The sequence below is a fragment of the Populus nigra genome, chromosome 12 (genome assembly GCF_951802175.1).
Source record: "Populus nigra chromosome 12, ddPopNigr1.1, whole genome shotgun sequence".
In the NCBI taxonomy this organism is placed as follows: Eukaryota; Viridiplantae; Streptophyta; class Magnoliopsida; order Malpighiales; family Salicaceae; genus Populus; species Populus nigra.
The window spans coordinates 4,491,938-4,512,997 of record NC_084863.1 but is presented as its reverse complement, the minus strand read 5'-3'; the positions used below and the strand labels follow the sequence as shown (position 1 = coordinate 4,512,997).

At 33.6% G+C, this 21,060-nt stretch overlaps 3 protein-coding genes across 8 annotated transcripts; 1 reads left to right on the top strand and 2 right to left on the bottom strand.

The window, feature by feature from the left end:
- Positions 1 to 275: 275 nt before the first annotated feature.
- LOC133670207 (T-complex protein 1 subunit theta-like) lies at positions 276 to 4,858 on the bottom strand. Its single transcript, XM_062090718.1, has 13 exons — positions 4,547 to 4,858; positions 3,891 to 4,153; positions 3,614 to 3,760; positions 3,367 to 3,528; positions 3,130 to 3,207; positions 2,832 to 2,965; positions 2,544 to 2,616; positions 2,335 to 2,412; positions 2,088 to 2,210; positions 1,893 to 1,987; positions 1,498 to 1,707; positions 845 to 902; positions 276 to 548 (listed from the first exon to the last, which is right to left on the bottom strand). Exons 1-13 carry the CDS (start codon positions 4,692 to 4,694, stop codon positions 480 to 482), a joined length of 1,638 nt encoding a protein of 545 aa, XP_061946702.1. The 5' UTR covers positions 4,695 to 4,858; the 3' UTR covers positions 276 to 479.
- A 3,272-nt stretch (positions 4,859 to 8,130) lies between these two features.
- Positions 8,131 to 10,351, top strand: LOC133669520 (putative H/ACA ribonucleoprotein complex subunit 1-like protein 1). Its single transcript, XM_062089695.1, has 4 exons — positions 8,131 to 8,400; positions 8,659 to 8,807; positions 8,893 to 9,008; positions 9,867 to 10,351. Exons 1-4 carry the CDS (start codon positions 8,214 to 8,216, stop codon positions 10,027 to 10,029), a joined length of 615 nt encoding a protein of 204 aa, XP_061945679.1. The 5' UTR covers positions 8,131 to 8,213; the 3' UTR covers positions 10,030 to 10,351.
- A 953-nt stretch (positions 10,352 to 11,304) lies between these two features.
- Positions 11,305 to 19,408, bottom strand: LOC133669518 (glutamate dehydrogenase 1). 6 transcript variants are annotated; one of them, XM_062089690.1, is made up of 11 exons: positions 19,251 to 19,408; positions 18,854 to 18,925; positions 14,231 to 14,364; positions 14,001 to 14,114; positions 13,618 to 13,839; positions 13,403 to 13,477; positions 12,930 to 13,046; positions 12,560 to 12,810; positions 12,295 to 12,370; positions 12,121 to 12,207; positions 11,305 to 11,850 (listed from the first exon to the last, which is right to left on the bottom strand). In XM_062089690.1, exons 3-11 carry the CDS (start codon positions 14,336 to 14,338, stop codon positions 11,665 to 11,667), a joined length of 1,236 nt encoding a protein of 411 aa, XP_061945674.1. In that variant the 5' UTR covers positions 14,339 to 14,364; positions 18,854 to 18,925; positions 19,251 to 19,408; the 3' UTR covers positions 11,305 to 11,664. The 6 variants fall into 6 exon arrangements, with proteins under 6 accessions (XP_061945674.1, XP_061945673.1, XP_061945675.1 ...); XM_062089689.1 differs by having other exon boundaries at positions 14,231 to 14,356; XM_062089691.1 differs by lacking the exons at positions 18,854 to 18,925; positions 19,251 to 19,408 and adding an exon at positions 16,883 to 17,260.
- Between the last annotated feature and the right edge of the window lie 1,652 nt (positions 19,409 to 21,060).

Genomic DNA, 21,060 nt, shown 5'->3' with positions numbered 1-21,060 from the left:
GACTCTTTTATATATATATATATATATATATATTAATTTTTAAAATTAAAAAAATATTATTTTAATATATTTTTAAATAAAAAACACTTCAACCATTACCATACTCACAAATATCCTATTATAATCTTCGTGAATCCTACATAAAACCCTAGTCATTATTGGCAACAGAAGGGCATACAAGAAAGGATGTGCTCCAGTTTTCACCGAACAGAAGCACCCCTTTAACAAACTCATAACACATCCCCCAATACATTGCACAACTCAGATGCGGGCACTGGAAGAAATCAAATTCATTCGCCAAAGATGCTCATAGCACAAAAAACCAAACACATTTTTCAATAGAAACTACAGAACTAATTGAAACCAACCATCACATCAGTTGGATTAGAAATGGCATATACATATCTTTTCTTTGACTCTAAACAAAATCGTTTTAAAGTGATACAGTCATGACAAAAGCGAAGTTGCCATGTGCAAAACTAATCTTCGTCCATCCCTCCAGGTGCAGCATCTCTCCTTGGACCACCAGCTGGTTTTGCCATTATAATCTGCATGGCAGAATGGGAAATATAAAAGAAAGCAAGCTAAAGTCACAATAAAAATTCGTGTTCAGTTCCATATATATGGCTATAAATCAATTCCACTGTTATCTCATACAAGAATAACAGACCAAAACTCTCAGCTGAATATAACCTGATATTTTAGTTTTATAAATTGTCCCCCTGAAAAGATTGGATTATAAAAATCTGAAGTGCAAGCAAACCAAGCTGCTCAAGAACCTAAACGTTTAGCAGAAATCAATTTCAAATCACTAGGAAAGGTGACAGATGCAAGAATCAAATACCTGGTCCACGCGCAATACAGTACAGGCAGCATCTGCAGCGTATTTGAGAGCAAAAAACCTGTCCAAAATTGGGGGAGGAAAAGATTGAGTTTGTATTTTATATAGACATAATTTTAGCTTGACAAATGATAGTTCCTGATCTATATCAGTTAAGAATTAATTACTAGAATTCACAATATCTGATCTGAATCTTGAAATATACATTCTTGTAGAGAACCTAAATGGAAAGAAGCCCTAAGAATGAGAATGGTACAATAAAAAACTAGTGACCGATATCATATGGCAGAATAAGATTCTTTTATCCTTATTTTTTATGATCAGAGACTCATCTACCCTGCTGATAGATGAAAAATGCAAAAAACTTTGGTTTCACAGACCCAAATTCTATGTATGCCTTGTTTAACTACACAACTAACCCTTTCAATTTGAAGTTTCTATTGAACAACAAGGCATATAAGAAAATGATTGCTAACAATCACAGCAGACTAAAGCACAGTATTATATACTTAAACACACGGAGAAAGTTAGCATAAAAAAGGTCATGGAAAAAGTTCCATTAAGCCCTAAACTGCAACAAGTGGAAGAAACAGCATGACATGCCAATATTTCACAGAGAAGTGTGGATGCTACAAGATAGTGATAAAGAAACATACTTTGTGACATAGAGGTCCCAGATATTAGTGGTTGATACATCCTTGAAAACACCTTCCTCCAAGTCGATGCCCACTTTGGTATTTCCAGAAGCATGTTCAGCATAGAGAGAAGATATGATCTCCATTGCATTGAGTCCAGCATTCTCAGCCAGTGTTTTAGGTATCATCTCAAAACTTTCAGCAAACTTTGCTATAGCATACTGATCCAATCTGCAAGAGTAGAAGTAGCATATCAACAGATCATTCATGTAATGCCCTTGTGACTGAAGTCTGAATGCTGGAAAGTATTTCTATGCCTTAAAAACTTGTCAAATTTAAAAAACAATCATGGTTATAAAAAAATGACAAACCCAAAGAATTAATACAAGGGAGATGAACAGAAATAAACAACTTACCCTGTTTCTTTAAATGAGAATTCTCTAAGTCTTTTGGCCAACTCAATCTCAGTAGCTGCCCCTCCAGGTACTATTCGACTGTCCCTACACATTGCCTGAAAAGAGGCAGAAAAAAAAAAGATGTACAAAGAAATGTTTAGAATTGACTTCCTGCAACCAAATTCTCCACCGGAATAAATGTTTAGCAACAATAACCTTGTAAGTATTGACTCCATCATCAACAGCTCTTTCAAGGTCATCTAGTATGCTATCTGTACTTCCTCGTAACACCACAGTGCATACAGAGTTGCCACCTTCTTCATTTCTCACAATAGTGACCTGTTTCATATAATTCATACAGAGCACAAACATCATTTCGAGAAAATAAAGGAAAAGAGGCGAGACAAAGGAAAGGAGAAAATCTACAGCCAAAATGATGGGATTAAGGTGTCTATGAACATACCCTAGCACCACCAATTTCCTCAACCGAAATAGAATCTACACATCCCAAGTCATCTGGGTTGGGTGGACTAAGCTTCAGCTGTTGCAAGAACACAAAAGAATCTCAGAGTGCAACCAAAAGAACTTTCAAACAGCTTGAACAAATATTTCTAACAAGAAAAACTAAATATCTCTAAAAAGAAAAAAAACTTTAAACAGAAGTGAACGTACGATAGCAACAGCGCCAGTGGTGCGGCAAAATCTTCTCAGTTCAAACTTTGAGCTAATCTTCAGAACCATGAGTCTACAAGCAAGAATTTCGGAAATAAGAATTGACAACAGAGGTTATGGATGCAATGAAGAAACTACTTAAGCAACCTGTTAATAACGTTACTATAAGCAAACACAAGTACAGCATAACGTGACCTCAATTTGTCCAAATACTCTCCCATAACCCATACAAATGGATATATTCAAAGGAAGAATAAAACAAAACCACAAGGCAGAAAACTTGTGTACTTGTAACGTTCACAGAAATGTAATGCCATCTCTCCAACAGCTGCCCCGCTAACAATTACTTTGGCACCAGTTTCTGCCACTGCCTTAATGAGCTCCTCAACTTTAGCTTCTTCAGTTTTAGCATAATTCTCTAGCTGCGAGGCAAAAATTAGGTAGTTGTTAATACACCAAGGCCACCACAAACTTTATTACCTCTTTTTGTACGAAATATAAAGTCTCATAAAAAAGCAGATATATTCCACAACATTGCAAAGGACATGCACAGAGCAACAAAAAATGCTATTCCCTCCAGATATACCTGTTCAGCAGAGTGAATTAGGACAGTTCCCTTGGTTTCAGTTGCAGAGGTATCAACACCACCAGCAAACACAGCAACCTATGAGTGCACGGGAAAAAAAAAATTTGAAATTGTTAAATTGCAAGGTTCAGAAGTCCATTTAAAAAAATTAAAATAAAAGAAAACATTAACAAATTCAGAGCAGCTTTGGATTAAATGTTACTGACCCTAAGCATAAAGAGACAGATAAATGCTCACCTTTGCCTTCTCCACTCTCTTTATGGTTCCCGCAGTATCACCTTTCAAAACCATACCACGGACTATTGAAGAATTGATCAAACCTCCTCCCACAAGCTTTGCAACCCGGACATTGTCCACATTGAAGTTTACTGGGTTCTTGGGACATACTTGGATGCACGCCTACAATGCAAGAAAAAAAATCATAATAAAACAACTGATAGAACAGCTAAGTGATAATTAAAAGAGTTTCAGTAAATGTACTTACATCGGCAATGAGGTTACACAGAATATCTTCTTGTCCAAATTGCTTGCTAGCAACAGCAGCCTTCATCCGACAAATAACTTGCTCCTTATTCCTCACATCCATGTTTTCAGAACCTGGCTCCACCAGTTCACTTAAGATTTCAATTGCCTAAGAGAGCATTTGAAAACAGAGAAAAAAAAACATATCAAATGAGGAAGGTACATGCACACTACACTACGCTCTCTTCAACGTAATAAAACAAGTCATTTTTGAAAATTTATCATAGCACCAAACAAACCTTGTTGATTGCTTTATTGTAACCGCTGATGATCTCACTGGGGTGCAGGCCCATCCTAATAAGCTCGTCCGCATTTTGAAGCATTTCTCCAGCAAACGAGATGGTCAAGTTAGCTCCATCCCCAATTTCCTCTTGTTGGGCCTTGCCAGCTAAGACCAAAATCTTGGCAGCTGGATGCTGAACCTCGAGTTCATTTACAATAGTGGCAGCATCATTGGTGACAAAGAGTTTGTCCAAGTGATTAATAACCATCTTATTCATACCTGATCACAGCCAAAAAACAAAGAAATAGCTTCAAAATAATTAATCCATGTAAGGAAGGAAAAATATATTGGAGAAAACCCAGAAAAGAAGATCCCCATACATGTTACTAAAATCATTTAGATTTGGTAACTGAATTGCTAATGTATGGACCTAAATCCAAGCCTTTCCTGCCTTCAATTTCAAATACAAGTGCAAACATTGGTTTCTTTCTCACTTAACAGCTTTTAGATGCACTTGTCATTCATTGATAATTCAAAACAAAACACAGAAATGTAGCAAAAACCCTACTTATCCAGTAGTGGCACAGCACAAAAACTTGGAATGTTGTGAGACAATCAAAAGCAAAAACCCTAACCAGAAAAGTAGGGGATCCGGAAATAGAAGGGAAGTACCGTTGGGGCCGAGAGAAGTGCGAGTGATAGCAGACAACTGCTTACAAGCATCAATGTTTTTGAGAACGGCTTCATCGAGACCTGATAAATGCTTGTGTCCTTCTTTTAACATTGAGTGCATTCCATATGGTTGCATTGAGAAACTCATCTCTCTCTCTCTCTCTCTGATTTTTCTCTTCTTTTCTTTTACAGAGAAACTAAAAACCCTAGCCCTGGAACAGAAAGAAAGAAACTTAAAAAGAGTTACTCAAAGGTTTTACGTCCTTTACTGCGTTCTGTTGTGTGTGCAAATGGATGCAAGGGTTCCAGAGAATACGCCCTAGAAACCTTGATTTTAAAAGTTTCTCAAAGGCTTTACGTCGTCGTTTCGAGTTTTGTAGGGTTGACAAAGTGCCGTTATATGTTAAATTTGTTGAAATAGTGTTTCTTAAAAGTTTGTTTTTTAATTTAAAAATATTATTTTTTAATTATTTTAATATAATTTTTTTAAAAATATATTTTTAAAAAATAACTGGTATTTCACCCGCAACATTCAGTAAACTTGAAAAATAAAACTATAACATATTGTCCTGACATAAAAAAAATATTAATTTTATTGAATAGAAATGGAACCCAACAACCTTGTTTCCCTGCCAATATATTTCAGAAATTAATATCAAACACAAAAATATTAATTTTATTAAATATCAAACACAAGAATTTATCATCAGTATTTCTTGAACAATTTTAAAAGCATATGTCCACACAGATATGGTATCTTCAGATAAATAAACTAATTAAGAAAGGAGTTTGACATTAGATTATTAATTATGACAAAAATAGATGATTGGTTCAAAGTATTGTGGTTTTTAGGGGTGATAAAAAAACTGAAAAACCGATTAAACCAAGAAAACTGAAAAAAAAACAAATAGTAAAAAAAACCGATTAAAATTTTGAAAAAATCAACTAGTTTGATTCTGGTTTTATAAGCCTGGAATCGAAAAAACCGAACTGAACCAAATCAAACCCAAACCGAAAAAAACCAGAAAAAAATTGAGTCAAACCGAGCCAAAATAAAAAAAAACCAAGTCAAACCAGTTTTAACCAGTTTTTGTCCTAAAAAATTAAACCGAAACCGATCGGTTTGAACCGGTTTTAGTTCGATTTTAGTTTTTTTTAAAAAAATTAATATAGTTTTTTGTTATAATAACCAAACCGAACAAAAACTGATCACATCTAATAATTTTCTCTATGATATATAAAAAATGTATTCATGCATTGAAATTATTTGAATGGAATGATGCTATTTAATTTCGTGTCATTAGTCTATACATAACACTTTAAGTGTGTTAATTAAAACATTTTTTAGGGGGGGGGGGGTAATAATTATATCTAATAACAATATCATTATAATATTTTATTGATGTCTAGTTGAGCCTTTATAAACTAACATGCAAGTTTATTAATTAATTAAGATAGTATTTAATTTAAGATTGAATAAAAATATTATTTAATCAAGATTATTGATTAACAAAGATTATAAAGTGTTCTCGTAAAAAAAGTTCAAAGTCCTTAAAACTTACTTCCCCTACTTACATGTTTTCACTAGCATAGAAATATGCATGTATATATTTGTTTATTTTTAAATTAAAAGGTATGTGAAGTTTAAGAACATTACATTTTTATTTCTTTTCCCTTTTACAAACAATTTTAGTGGCCTTTTTAAGTGTTTTCCTTTTCTCCTATTTCATTCATGATTCACGGTAAGCCATGCCAAGAGAAGAATTTCTTGGAATTTTTTTAATTAACATGATTTAAATAGATTATAGATAAATAAGATATTAATCTAGAAAACATTTTGTTTTATTACTCAAGAACCTTAATTTTTCTAGATTTAATTCATTATTTATGGTGGCTAATCAAAGAATAATAATGATAAAAATTAATTCTTATTAACTCTTCAACTGTTACCTTTATTAACTGAATTTATAGGATCAGCATAAGTTAGAAAACACATAGATTTTGGATGACTACTTATATATATATAACTGTCTTGAAACTGTCATCACACACAATTGAAATAGGACGATACTAATGTTTACCAATCTAACACCTTTAAGTTATTTCAACATTAATATCGTTATAATTCCAATTAAGCCTATGACAAATATTATCTTTCATTTCTACATATAACATGCATAAATTATCACTTAACAACAAACTACTGTCATCATTTTATGTAATATTATTATTCACATCGTGAACAATAGTGTCACTATAATGATATAATATAAATATGTTATAAGATATTCTGAAAATAAAAACAAATTAGATTATTGCTAATTGGATGTAATTGTAATTAAATTGCATTACTCTAATACTAATTGACAAAAATGATATCAAATCCCCAAAATTTAACGTTAAAAAAATTCAGCAAAAATTAAACATAATTCATTATACGAAATATAATTGATATTTTCATACTCAATTTTATTAAATCAAACCCAAAATTGTAGCAAATTAGTACAATTTATAAAAAATACCAAATTTATCAACTTATCAACAATTCAATAGAACGTAAAGTTCATCATAATTCAATTACATTCGTGTCCTCTTACATGAAATCATTAAACACAGTTAATTACATTACTAGTCAATTCTAACAACACACACAAAATCCATAATTCGACAACTGAACATTAGTTAAACACAACATATAATTAATTGAAAAAATTCATTCAACTTATTTTCATGTTTAACTATATTAAACCAACCATAATTGATGATATTCTTAACTAACTTAACATTGATTAAATAAACCCTAAATTCACCATAAAATCTAAATTTAACCTAAATAATTATTTAATTTCAACCAAACTAAACATAAATTCACAACAATTTAGTATGTTTACCTTTCTTGCAAGACTAGAAAAAAGGTCAGGGAGGTGGCAAAAACAAAGGAAACGGTCGATTTTGAACCCAAAACACGTCCAATGATGCTTAGAGGCTAGTATAGGTTCGATTTCTTATTGTTTTAAGGGCAAAATAAAAGTATTTGATGGATTTTTTTATAAAGATTATGAGAGCATTGTTTGATTTTTAAAAAGAGAGCATCCGGTCTATGTGTTCTTTAATCTAGAAAAGAGCTAAAACTTTAATTAATATCATATTTTAGAAGCGCGATATCTTAAATTGTCGTGCTTCTCAATAACAATATTTATTAAATGTCGCACTTTAAAAGTGCGACAATATCAAAGTATGTTGTCTTATCAAATATTTTTCAAATAGTATTATTCCTCTAAATCTTCATGTTTATTGTGCTAATTTTTTTTTAAAACCATAATCTAAGCACTTTTCCCAATGGAAACTCTTTAAATAGCTGACTACCTATTCTGGGTTGGGCCTGGATACCCAACATCTAGGTTCTTATTGGGCCACATTTAGGCTTCATTAAAAGGCTCAAATGATGTAAGGTAAGGCCATGTCAACTCTACCCACTAGCCAGAACCAATTACTATTGGATAATTACTAGCAAAGTTGAGGGGTAATTTCGTAGTATACCACAAAAAAGGTGACCCCAAAACCCTACCTCATAACCCCTAGACCATAAAGCTCAAAACCTCACTTTGCTCACTCTGTTAGAAAAACCCTCAACCTCTCCTCTTCTTCACCTAAAGAACAGCAAACAATGAGGCCACCAAGAGGCGGCGGATTCAGGGGCGGTAGAGACGGCGGGTTCAGGGGAGGTAGAGACGGCGGGTTCAGGGGAGGTAGAGACGGCGGGTTTAGGGGAGGTAGAGACGGCGGTTTCAGGGGCGGACGTGGCGGACGTGGCGGCGGGTTTCGTGATGAAGGCCCTCCTTCTGAAGTAATAGGTGTGCGCTTTTTTATTCTATTTTCCCTCTTTAGCTAGCTTGTTTTCTTTCCTGTATATGCTTTCTAGTTTGTTTCAGCTAAGAAGGTGCATAAATGTGTTTTGAAGTTTTGAACTTTGAAAGCTAATGATTGAGATTTAGCTGCAACTGTGAAGAATGGTAGCTGATGGGTGAACTGAAAATTAAAACTTTTTATAGCACTTGATCAAGGAGGGACTGGTATTTGTTGATTTATTGACTGGTTTTGTTTTTTTGTAGAGGTTTCATCGTTTCTTCATGCATGTGAAGGAGATGCAGTGACAAAACTAACCAATGAGAAAATTCCATACTTCAATGCTCCGATCTTTTTGCAGAATAAGACCCAGATAGGGAAAGTTGATGAAATCTTCGGCCCCATTAATGAATCTGTGAGCTTTTTTGCTTTTCTTCATGTTACTTATATATTGCAGTAGCTTTCCATTTTAAAGATTTTTTTTTATGCTACGATTGCAGTATTTTTCTATCAAAATGATGGAAGGAATTGTGGCAACTTCGTATGCTCCAGGGGATAAGTTTTATATTGACCCGAGTAAACTCTTGCCTCTTGCAAGATTTCTTCCACAACCAAAGTATGCTTCCTGTCCTTTTCTATGATACTGAAATAAAGCTCCTTGTTTTCCTTAGTTGAACATTCTACTACTATACCATTCTGTATTGCTTGCATTCTGTGGGGATTTGGATGTTTCTCGTGAAAACTCTGCCATTACATCATATGTGATACGTTATCTTTGCATCGTAGGAGATGGCTTAAGTTATTTTAGATTGTGCAATATTAGATTCAGTGACTAATGAGTCAATTGGCTGGAAGTTGCTTAATTCCAATCTTGGTAATGTTGTCATTGGCTTGTTACGTGTCTTTTCTCTATGTATTGTTGCTTGTAACATTTTCTAGAAATATACATGACAAGCACTGGCACCACATATTGTTATATATCAGTTGTGAATTCTATACATGATGTCCTGAGAAATATCTGCAAGAGGTTCGCAGATGTTATTCTTCATTTGTGATAGTTTGTAAACTTGCTATACCCAAGTATCAGAACATTTTTTGAATTACTCCGGACAAACAACTGAATCTATTTATGATTTTTTGCTTAACATATAGAAGGTTGTTACTCAAACTTAACGTGAGTGGGTTTATTCCAAGTATCTGAGCTGTGGCAGAAATTACGGGTATTTATTAAATACCACGTAATATTCTGCAATGATCAATTGAGTATTGTGTGTAACTTAAGGATTTCAACCCTTTGTGTTATTTTGTTTAACATATAGATTCAATTGCTGAAATCAAATCCTCTTACCAGCCTTCACTCTACTGTATTCTTTTGTACTATATTTGCATATCATGTCTGGTATCTGACCATGCTCTCGGTGTTTAGAATCTTGTCTAATTCAATCAAATTACAATGGTCATGTTTTTGTTGCAGGGGACAAGCACAAGGTGGCAGAGGTGGTGGTCGTGGAGGAAGAGGCAGAGGCGGTTTTGGTGGTGGCAGAGGTGATTTCCGTGGGAGAGGCAGAGGCAGAGGTCCACCAAGAGGTGGTGGCCGTGGACGTGGTGGTGGCTTTAGGGGAAGAGGGAGGGGATAAAACAACTTTCTGTAATATTTCCAGTGCGCTTGCCTTTTTAAGTTTTAATTTCAAGATGCAATGGGCAAACAACAATCAACATTTGGATTCTGACTTGAAGAGATTTGGTTTTCTGCAGTAGTTGTCGCAATGTAATTTTATTTTAATTCCATGAATTGCTGATATCTTTCAGAATCTGGTCAGAGCTTTCATTCAGAAAATGGGAGGATCACGGTGCCTGTAGAGATTATATAGTGCTTTCAGGGGTTCTACCCTCTGTAATTCACTGAAGGGGGCGCGATCTTCTACATACTCTAGTTCGTGAATCATATCACTTTTTTCACACTGCCATCTTGATTTTCTTTTCCCTTTGAATAATTAGTCGGTTCACTTTCCTTCCTTCTGTCTGTGCTAGCTTCCTCAAGTAAAAAAAAAGAAAAAAAAAAGATAGCATTAATTAGCTATAAGAGCCTACAGCTCCATCACCCGCGCTGTGCGGATCAAGTAGGCAACTGTGTCTCTTTTGATTGTACCTTAATCTATGGTCATGGATTTTAAGCAACTTCTCCAAAAGTGGTGCCAGCTTCTTTTTTATTATAGAGAATGTCAACGCATTTTGATGAGGGTATTCAACCGATTCCTGAGTTTCAAGAATTGGATCTGAGATCTTGAATAGAAACACACTGCCGAGTCTTATCCATGAAGTTGTATTCAAAATCATATATAATATGTTTTGATTATATTTTATATGTTAATTGTTTAAAAAGAAAATCAAAATGTCGAACTAAATCAAATAATCTCAATGAAAATTATAATATATTGTAAAACTAATTCAAACTAGGCAAGAAGCTTAACAAAGCTAAAAAATTAAATAAAATAAAAAATGTTTACTCTTAACACAACCTAATATTCTTTATAAGGAACGGACAAAAACTCAGATAGGATAAGAAGTAATAAATTAGAAAAACAGGTATAATGCTAGCTAGAAACAACTCATTAATTGTTTTTCACATGTTTATAGGATTTCTCACAAAATTAATTTGAGATTTGAAAAAGATGAATAAAAACTTATAATGTGATTGTTTGAAAGATGATAGTCAATGTAGCATTTAAGTAAATAAATCCAAAATATAAACCTAGTCCCATAATTTTTTTAATCAAATCTAAGTAATGTAACTAGTCAAATTCAATGAATTTGTTTGATGCTAGGGTTTCTTGAAACTTTTCTAGTGCGGACAAGCTAAAAAGCTACCATCTTGGGATTCTCCATGGGTTTTTTGAAAGTTGAAACACATCTTAAGACTGAAATTATGATTAGGAGTCTAATCAAACCCTTATTGTAATTTAGAACTTGCAATGTTCAGAGATAAAGGCCTCAAGGCTGAGGTTTTAGAAGTTGGGTGTCCAAGTTCAAATCATTCCACCCAAAAAAGCTTACAATAAAACTAAGGAATTCCTCCTCTCTAGTCTCTGTTCTTTGTAGGAGAATTTGCAATGCATAGAGAAACGCCTTAGGGGTAGAAACTCAGGTGAGGAGGAAACTAGGGCAATACATATAACAAAACCTTTAAGAACAGAGACTAGCAGGCATAAGAAATCCCCACAAGTATAAGTGGCCTCATTGAAGCCTCATCTTTATTCAGAGTAGCAGGCATCTCAGGCTTCCCAACCTCTAAGAACGGTCGCTCGTGCAACACGGTTAACACCTAGAGTGAAGGCTCCCATACGGAGATCACAATCATGGGTTTTGCACATTTCTTTCACATCTTTGAAACCTTTGGTCATGTAATTCTTTAGTTCACTGTTCACTTTCTTTTCATCCCACATGAATCCTTGGATGTTCTGCAATGCAGAGACAACAAAAAAACATCATGACATGTGCCATTGACAAGGAGTCCTGATTCAAAAACATTATTATATGTAAAAAGTAGAGAAGGTTGTCAGAATATAGGGAAAAAATCCTAGAATTTGGAATTGCTTTTTCTCCTCTTGATCATTCAAGTATTCAAACTTGGAATGTATCATCATAGAAAATGCGAATAAAAGGAATAGAAGGCCATGGTGACAAGCTGCAAGGAGATGTAGCTATCACAGAAAAGCGACATTCTATACCTGCACCCACTCGAAGTAACTAACAGTAACGCCTCCTGAGTTAGCATAAATGTCTGGAAGAATAACAACTCCTTTCTTTGACAAAATCTGTGGAAAGACAAAAAAAAAAACAATTATCATTTCACAAAATTTTGTGTGGCCGTCTATAACTCTAAACCTCAAGCAGGCACTAACCTCATCAGCCTCAGGGTCAGTTGGATGGTTGGCAGCTTCAATAATGAATTTGGCTTTAATATCGTTTGCATTCTCCCTTTTATCAGACAAAAAGAACAACGTTTAGTTGAAAATTCACACTTTCAAGACCAATATAAAGGAGAAGGAATCTCTTATTATTAGTCCAGGAAACAAAATTTTATTTGCATTTAAAATCTATTTCAGAGGAAAATTCCTCGTCAGTGAATATTTTGATAAGAAAGAGCTTCTGTTATGACAAATAGACCTGTTAATGACACCTCCAAGGGCTGCTGGAATGAGAATATCACAGTCCTCAACTAGTATTGACTTGGGATCTATGGGATCCCCACCGTGGAATCCTTTCACACCCTTATGTTCCTTGGCATGTTTGAGTAGGCTTGGAATATCAATCCCTTTGCTGTTCTTTATAGCTCCAGTGATGTCACTTATGGCAACAATCTTCCCACCCTGCTCACTGATTAGTTGGGCAGCCCAGGCACCCACATTTCCGAAACCCTGAAACCAACACTTCCATTTAGATTAGGTGACCTTTTATGCATGAAACGTGCTAGGGCAAGCAACCCAATGTCTTTGAGTCAATGATCAACTAAGCTGTAATAATGTTCAAAGTGCACCTGTATGACAAATCGTTGACCTGATATGGTCTTCCCATGCTCATTAAGCAGGGCTTCTGTTGCGAAGAGCACTCCCTGTCCAGTGGCAGCATCTCTGCCTAGAGATCCACCAAGATCCTAATTTAAAACAAAGAAGAAGAGAACCAAAAGGACTGTCAATTTATTGCAAGAAACAAATTTCAGCTGCAAGCCTAAAATGCTGCAATTTTAAAAGATGCCCATTTAGATGGACTAGGAGAAACTCAACAGATAAAAAAAAAAAAAAAATCAATACTAAAACCCTGTATCTCCCATCATAAACAAGAACATAAACTATTTAATGGATTAGATTAAATGTCAACACTCATAAGCAAAGCAGAAAGAACTCCAAAATTTTCTGTCAAACAGCTGGATGGTGTATTAAAAAAATTAGCGAAAGTGGAAGGCTACAGGAAATGACAACTACGCTACAATTAAGAGTTAAATGTACTTACAATTGGTTTTCCAGTAACAACAGCAGGTGAGTAGCCATGGAATTTGGAGTACTCATCAAGTATCCACGCCATAGTCTGTTCATCCAAATAACAAGCATATCTTAGTATAGTCATCAATGTAGTAAAAATAAACACTAGAAACTCTTTTCAGTTCATCTGTTTCATGCTACAAAGAAATATATCCTTGGCAACAAGACACGCTTTCAGTGCTCAACCTGTGGACCAGTTCCCATATCAGGAGCCGGAACATCTGTGTGGATTCCTATCAGATCATGTATCTTCTGAGTGAACACCCGGGTAAGTCGTTCTAGTTCAGAGACACTTAACTCCCCTGGATTGCATCCTATTCCACCTTTAGCCCCGCCATAGGGAATATTTGCCACTGCCGTCTTCCATGTCATAAGTTGTGCTAATGCATTGACTTCATCTGGATCAACCTAAAATCATCCATAATATTATCAGAAATCAAACTCAATATATACTTGTTTAGTCATGCTCTCTGCAAGATTTGACCACTAAATCTTGCTAAAGAGAAAGAGAACTCGCTTTTGGCATTAAATCAAAATAATGCCACAGCTAAAGTGATAATGTAAGGTACCTCTGGGTGATATCTGATTCCTCCCTTCATAGGACCTCTGGCATTGTCATGCTGAACCCTGAACCCAACAAAAGATGCCAAAGTGCCATCATCTTTGGGTATGGTACATTCAACCTGCATTTCCCCCCCCCCCCCCATCAAAGTCCATTAGAACAGCAAGACACACATGTTTAAGCCAGTTGTATAGTGTATTAAAAAATTATATAGATTTAAACAACTTCTGTAATCACCTTGATTTCTCTGAACGGAATAAGCAAACTTTTCTCAAGCTTGGAGTCCAACCCCAACAGCCTAGCTGCCAGCTTGAAGTTCCTGTTGGTTGCCACTAATGCATTCATGACTGCTCCTGAAACTGTCTGAAGAGCTAATCACAGAAGTTAGTCCCTTGTTTGTGGATAAAGATGAGGAAAATAGACCAATTATAGCTTCCCACAAAGCAATCAGTCAAAGTCTACATAAAACAGTCATTTGAATATATTATGGAAGATAATACAAGAGATAGACTCATCCACATCAACAAGATTTAGGACTCCATTAATCTAATGGGAAAACTAATTCATCAGCAATGCCATCAATTTACACCACGTTGTCTATTAAGAATCTGAAAATAAAATATAGCACTTCTGAGAGGAGACTAATCAGGTTCATTTTTTGAGCCCGTCGAGGTCTTGAAAGGGCAAAATTAACAAATGATCATCGTTAAAACTTCACTGGTCAAAGAAGACAAACTCTTTAAAAAGTTTCATATATAATCATAATGGTTTATTATATACAAAGACCTAAGAAGAAATATGCTATGAGTTAAATATCATGGTCAAACGAATTAAGAAGTATCAGATGCAATGAATATATGCATGTAGCTTACAAGGCATTCAAAATCATGAAGCAATTAATCTTGCCAAGATCCCAACTCCTAAATATGAATGGCATGCCATGCCCTTTTGGATTTAGACCAAGGGAAATATCTCTTGAGGCTTGGATACCTTCCTTGCTCATCATTATCAACTAATCTCTAGGAGCCTACAGATTAACGTAAATCAACCAAGACAATCTCTCTCTAAAGTGCAAAAACCATATAGAAAATTATGCAGTAAAGCTATGATTGTATTCTACTGCTGCCTATGAAAGAAATGCGGCCACGTTTTTTTCTAGTTTTGAAAACCAACGGTATTCTTAGACAAGCTATCGGGGACCGAAATTAGTGATCCGGTGATAATTTTGGATCCGTTTCCTACTCACCGGAACTAAATCCACCGTTCTCCGATTAACTCAAAGACAAGTCCACGCCAGGATCAAAGAACCATGACACTAAAATTAAAATTGGAAAATGTGGTGGGTGGCAACTCTGGAATGTGACTTTGTTTGACTACAACTTTCGTGACAATGGTTGGAAAAAATAAAAAAAAAATCTGATGTGTATCCAAAGTGCCATCCCTATCAGCGTTTACTACGAGTATGAAACATGTGTAGAAAATCACTTGAATAATCTTTTGAAATTAAATAAATGCAAATCATGGCTTAAATAACTCTATCAAAATGATTTTTTAACTCGAAATCAATAAAATCAAACACTTTTAATATGTCCAACAAATTATTTTAAATTTAAATTAATGACTCTATCAAAATGATTTTTAACTCAAAGCCAATAAAATCAGATATTTTTAACATGTCCAACAAATTATTTCAAATTTAAAATTAATTTTTCTATAATAATAACAATAATAAACCTGAAAGGGGAAAATACCTTCAATTCCAGCTTGACATCCTAACTACAAGAATTTCTATCAATTCAGAAAAAAAAACTTAAAATTATTAATGTAAATTAAAAAAAAAAAGTTACAGCTGCAAATCAACCTGTACATTTCAGCAATAATATTTTTTTTTTAAAAAATTTATTTTTATTTTTATATTTTAATTAAAATTAATTTTTAATGTTTGTAGATCATTTTGATAGACTGATGTCAAAAATAATTTTTAAAAATTAAAATAAAAAAATTATTTTAATACATTCTAAACTAAAATTATTTTGAATCACAATAACCACACTGCCAAATACTTCTTTTTATTAAACTATAATTTAATCATTAAAAAGTACTTAATTTTTTTTTATGTAGAATAATGAAGCATTTTAAAATGTTTATGTACTTTAACAAGATCTATACTTTTGTAATTAACATAAATGCCAAATTGTGTGCTGCTGACATTATTTTGTTTGAAAAAAGAGAGGCTGATGTTGCACTTTTATCACATCAATGGACATACTTATCATTTTGGATTTGAATTTATGAGCATGGCTGCCAAAAAAATATCATATAATATATGTTTCAAGATAATATATATATATAATTGATTGAAAATATAAAACAGAAAGCATAAAATCGAATATAATTTTTTTATGAAAGAATTTCTATATTTTCAAAATAAAAAATACATAAAAAACATATAATTTTAATCCTCACTATCCCGTTTCTTTTACCAGAGAAAATAATTAAAAAAAAATCTACTTATAAATGGTAACAGATCAGCTCTTACCTACCCGTAATTAAAATTGAAGAAACTAAAAAATGGGAAAAGTTACTCGCGAGATAGCAAGATCAAATGGCTATTGACGGGGGGAAAAAGGCAATGCTTTCTGGGTGGCTTAGATGGTGACACATAAGCAAGTATTTAGAAACATGCAAATCACAAATCCCAATCTAGACCGTTGAATTGTTGGAAAATCTGTCCGTTTTTTATACAAGTTGACCATCATCATCATCATCATCATCACCTAGGAAAGGGCAATCTTGAACCAGTAAAAAACTCATGGCTCTAAGGACGATGCTTAACTGTACTGTTAGCAACAACCAAATTAAACACAGAGAAGGGAATGGGTTGCTTACATGGAGTTGTCAAGAGAGAGCAGCCAAGCCAAAACTCCAAGATGACGAACCAAAGGCAAAAACAGCCATTATATATATAAGCTGAGAAAGAAGGAAAGTTGCCTCCTTTTTTGTTTTTTCTGTGCTTTGTATCAGCATAAAGGGATGGATTCGTAGGTGGGTTTTTGGTGAAGGATCAGAATTGAATGGGAATTAATTATGAAGATCACAATCGGATTTGGTACAGTGGATTTCATTTCCTAATTTTCTGTGTTTGATAGCAGACAACGTGGCTGTCTTGATCAAAAGCTAATCAATGCTGCCGATGTTCATGGCAGAGCAGATTAAAGCACACCCACAAATGACTTGTTCATAAAAAAAAAAGTGTTTCTCTTTTCTGATATTATCAAGCAGTATAATTTAATGAAAAAAAACAAATACTTGATTTGTAAGAACAAGGGTACGAACAATTGAAGAGTCCAGAAATTTAACTTAAAATATTATTTTTGTTTTTTCATGTAATTAGATAAATCCAACTCAATGAAAAACTATACTCTTAAAAATAATATTTTTCCCTCTATGATAAAATATCCTCGAGTTAATTGTTCATATCAAGATTAAACTGATTGTATTTAATTTAAAATAAATTAATGATATCTGAATTAGCATATGTAAACAAGAAAAGTGAGAATAACTTATTTACAACAAATGTTCGTTAAACTCAGGGTATTTAGAATTGCGAGATACTTGTGTTTTTAAAAATTTTAATTTTTTTTGTTATAAATTAATTTTTTTATATATATTTTGGATCGTTTTAATGCGTTAATTTTAAAAATAATTTTTTAAAAATAAAAAATATTATTTTAATACATTTCTACATAAAAAATAATTATAACCACACTTTTAAATATGCTATTAACATCACGATGCATTGTTAATATTTGATTGATGATAAAAAAGATGTTTGAGAATGCAGTAAAGGTTATTTTTAAAAGTTTTTTACTTTAAAATATATTAAAATAATAAATATATTTTATTTTAAAAAAAATATTTTTAATATCAACACATCAAAACAATTTAAAAATATAAAATAAATAATTTTTTTAAAAAAATTTAAATTTCACCGAATCTCATTTGAAACAATTCAACAGGCATAGCAAATTAGTACTAAAAAAGAGTTTGAAAGTGTGATACCATTGGGTGTGATGGCTTTTTTTTAATGTCCAATATATATTTAATGCACAAAAATCATTATTAAAAATAAGTTTTACATGTTTTTTTTTTAATTTTTCTTTATTAATCTTAAAAAAACAAACTACACATCACCATATTTCTATCCCAAACACGTACAGAGCAAAACTATCAATTGAGAAAAAAAATAAAGAAAGAGAGAAAGCAATCAACGTCGCAGAGCCAGGAAAGGCTGCCCGGAGACGATTGTGGAGGATATCCTTAAAAAAAGGACTGAAATTTGTAAATGGTAGCCCATCAAGGAAAGAATATTGGCCTACAAAGTGTAAGTGTCACGACATAAATTGGCCTGATCTGAACTGCGCAAATTCACGGGAGGGGAATAAAATTTCTTACTGTAGAGCTTTTATATATATATATATATATATAGTGAGGTCACGGGGGGCATGTTGTCATGAAACAGTGAAGCCCAGAAGAGCAAAAATAAGGATAATAAAAGTGGGAAAAAAGTGTAGGGAAAGAGGACGTAAAAGCCTCCTCTCTAACCTCCTCAGTCCTCGCCTGAGAACAGAGAAGCAAAAAGGATCTGCAATGAAACCACAATCTTCCCAGCACTTTCGGCTACGTTTTTGATGCGCAGCACCTGAAATGGCCAATTCACGAAAAACTAAACCAAATGCTAACCTAAGTCCCTGTGCATGGGTGCGAAGAGGCAGGTTTCTCTTGTACTACCAAGAAAAAAAACAAAACAAAATCCATACGATACATATATAAAGAGGGCGCGACAGAAGATATCTTTACCTCAAGATAGTGAAGACGACAACTCGATCTCTTCCAAAATTTATCGACGATGATCCAAGTTAAGCACCAAATCTATGAATAAATAGTACAAAAAAAGAAAGAACAGAATGAGAATCAAATTCCTTAAGAATCCAAGAAAGATGACTTTATTATCTCTCCATGTACTTGCCAAACCAAATCTAAGTATTTCTGTTATCATATATATGTATCTTCAACATGCTGCTAGCTAGCTTTTCAGGTAAGAATATGATACCCCTATTATGCTCACAAGACAGCCTCAAAGCCACTCTCCATCCATTAATGGTGTCGCAGGTTATATACACTTGGTGATTGATCATCATAAGAGAATGTTTCAAGATAGATAGAAAAGTAAGAGAAAGAGAGAGAATCATCATACGTGGAAAACAAAATCTTCAAGCTTGGCAAACGTTACTGCATGAACGTGAATCCACTCGCCATGATTGCTTTTCTTGAAGGTTTAGCAGGTGCTAACTAGGTATGGGTTTTATAGAAACTGGTTTGGGCAATGCCTTTAGTGATTGTGATCCTGGTGGTGTGTGAAACAGAAAGACGAGCTAGTGTCCATTACTGGTTATTTAAATCTTTGCTTTTCATGTACCGTCATTTATCAGCCAAAAAGATTACATAAAGAATGAGAAGAACATGCATGCCTTCAATCACGACAAATTAATGATCAAAGTCTGGTGAAATTGCTGTATCGTCTTTTCAATTATTGGTGCACGTCGATATATATTCTTCTTAGCAATGGAATTACTGTGATAATTCAATTCAAGGAGTCTAATACTCTTGGAATTGTTAAAGCTTCTAATTTAACGCCTGAAAACAACTACTCTCGAGCACGAAAACAACTACTCTAGCTAGTTCATATCATTCATGACTAATCCTAGCTACCGAGCTCGTAACATTCACGACGGCAACTCTCCCTCCGGCCGGCCACTTTACAGAATACAAACGATTCGATCACATCTTCTATATAATATTATTCCATTCCAAGAGTGGGCACAGTGGATTGTTAGTGAAGACTTTCCTGGGCAATTTCCAAGATGGAGTGGTCTTTAGCCACACAATTAAGAGAAGTCTGATTTTTTTTTCATTATTATTTCTTTCTTCTCCATCTTCAATTGTTAGACGTTTACCTTGATTATTAAGTGGATCTGTTCCTCTATCCCCATGTTAACATTTATAAGAAAAATAACTATTATTATGAGCTATAATGGAAAGAAATGCTTTGTATAAAATATGTAAAGGCCACAGGTTAATGTGAAAATTTATATAATTTAGTGTAGAAAGCTCCTAGTGGACTTCTATGGAAGCTTAGATGAGAAAGGGGGATCTCTCATTTTGATTCTGCAATATGATGAAGCGTTGTTCTTCATTTGTTTTGATACCTCAATGGAACCAAAGGCCATTAATAGCTTTCGTACGAGTCATGATCACCTAATTATTCTTCGTGACGTATTTGCTTTCCATTAATTTAAGTTTGTGAGATCATCAACACTCGTAATTGAGAAAGTAATTAGATTTTTTTTATTTTTATTAATTAGATAGGCCAAACTAATTAGATTTTTTTTTTATAAATGATGATATTAAATGTTGGTATTAATTCCATTTATATTTTAAAAAGTATAACTAAAAGAAAAAAATTCATCAATGTTCAAACTTTAAACTTTCTTTTTTTTCTATTAACAAGAACTAATTGACGAGGGGAATTCATTATTTCTCTCCTCACAAAATATTGTTCCCTTGAACAATTTTTTTTGTTCAAGTGAACAATATTTTTTTTTGTGCAATCGCATTAAGGAGACCTCATATCTATCTTTTTTAGCACTACCAGAAAATCAATAAATACAAACGGAAATATCGAGAGAATATTTCCGTCGTTAAATTTTTAAGAGATTTTACCGACAGAAATATTCTCTCGGTATATACTGAGGGAATTACCGTGGGAAAAAAAATTAAAACAAAGAAAAAAAATGATGATGTGTCATTTTTACCAACGGAATTACCGACGGAATAAATTCTGTTGGTAAAATCCGTTGATAAATTCGTTGGTAAACTGTGAAAACTATTCATCTTGTCAATTACAAAGGGAATCACTGATGGAAAATTCCGTCGGTATTTTCCAGAGAGCTCCAAAACTGTTCACTTTCCAATTGCATTGTTAATTGTTGTTCTTTACGGACAAA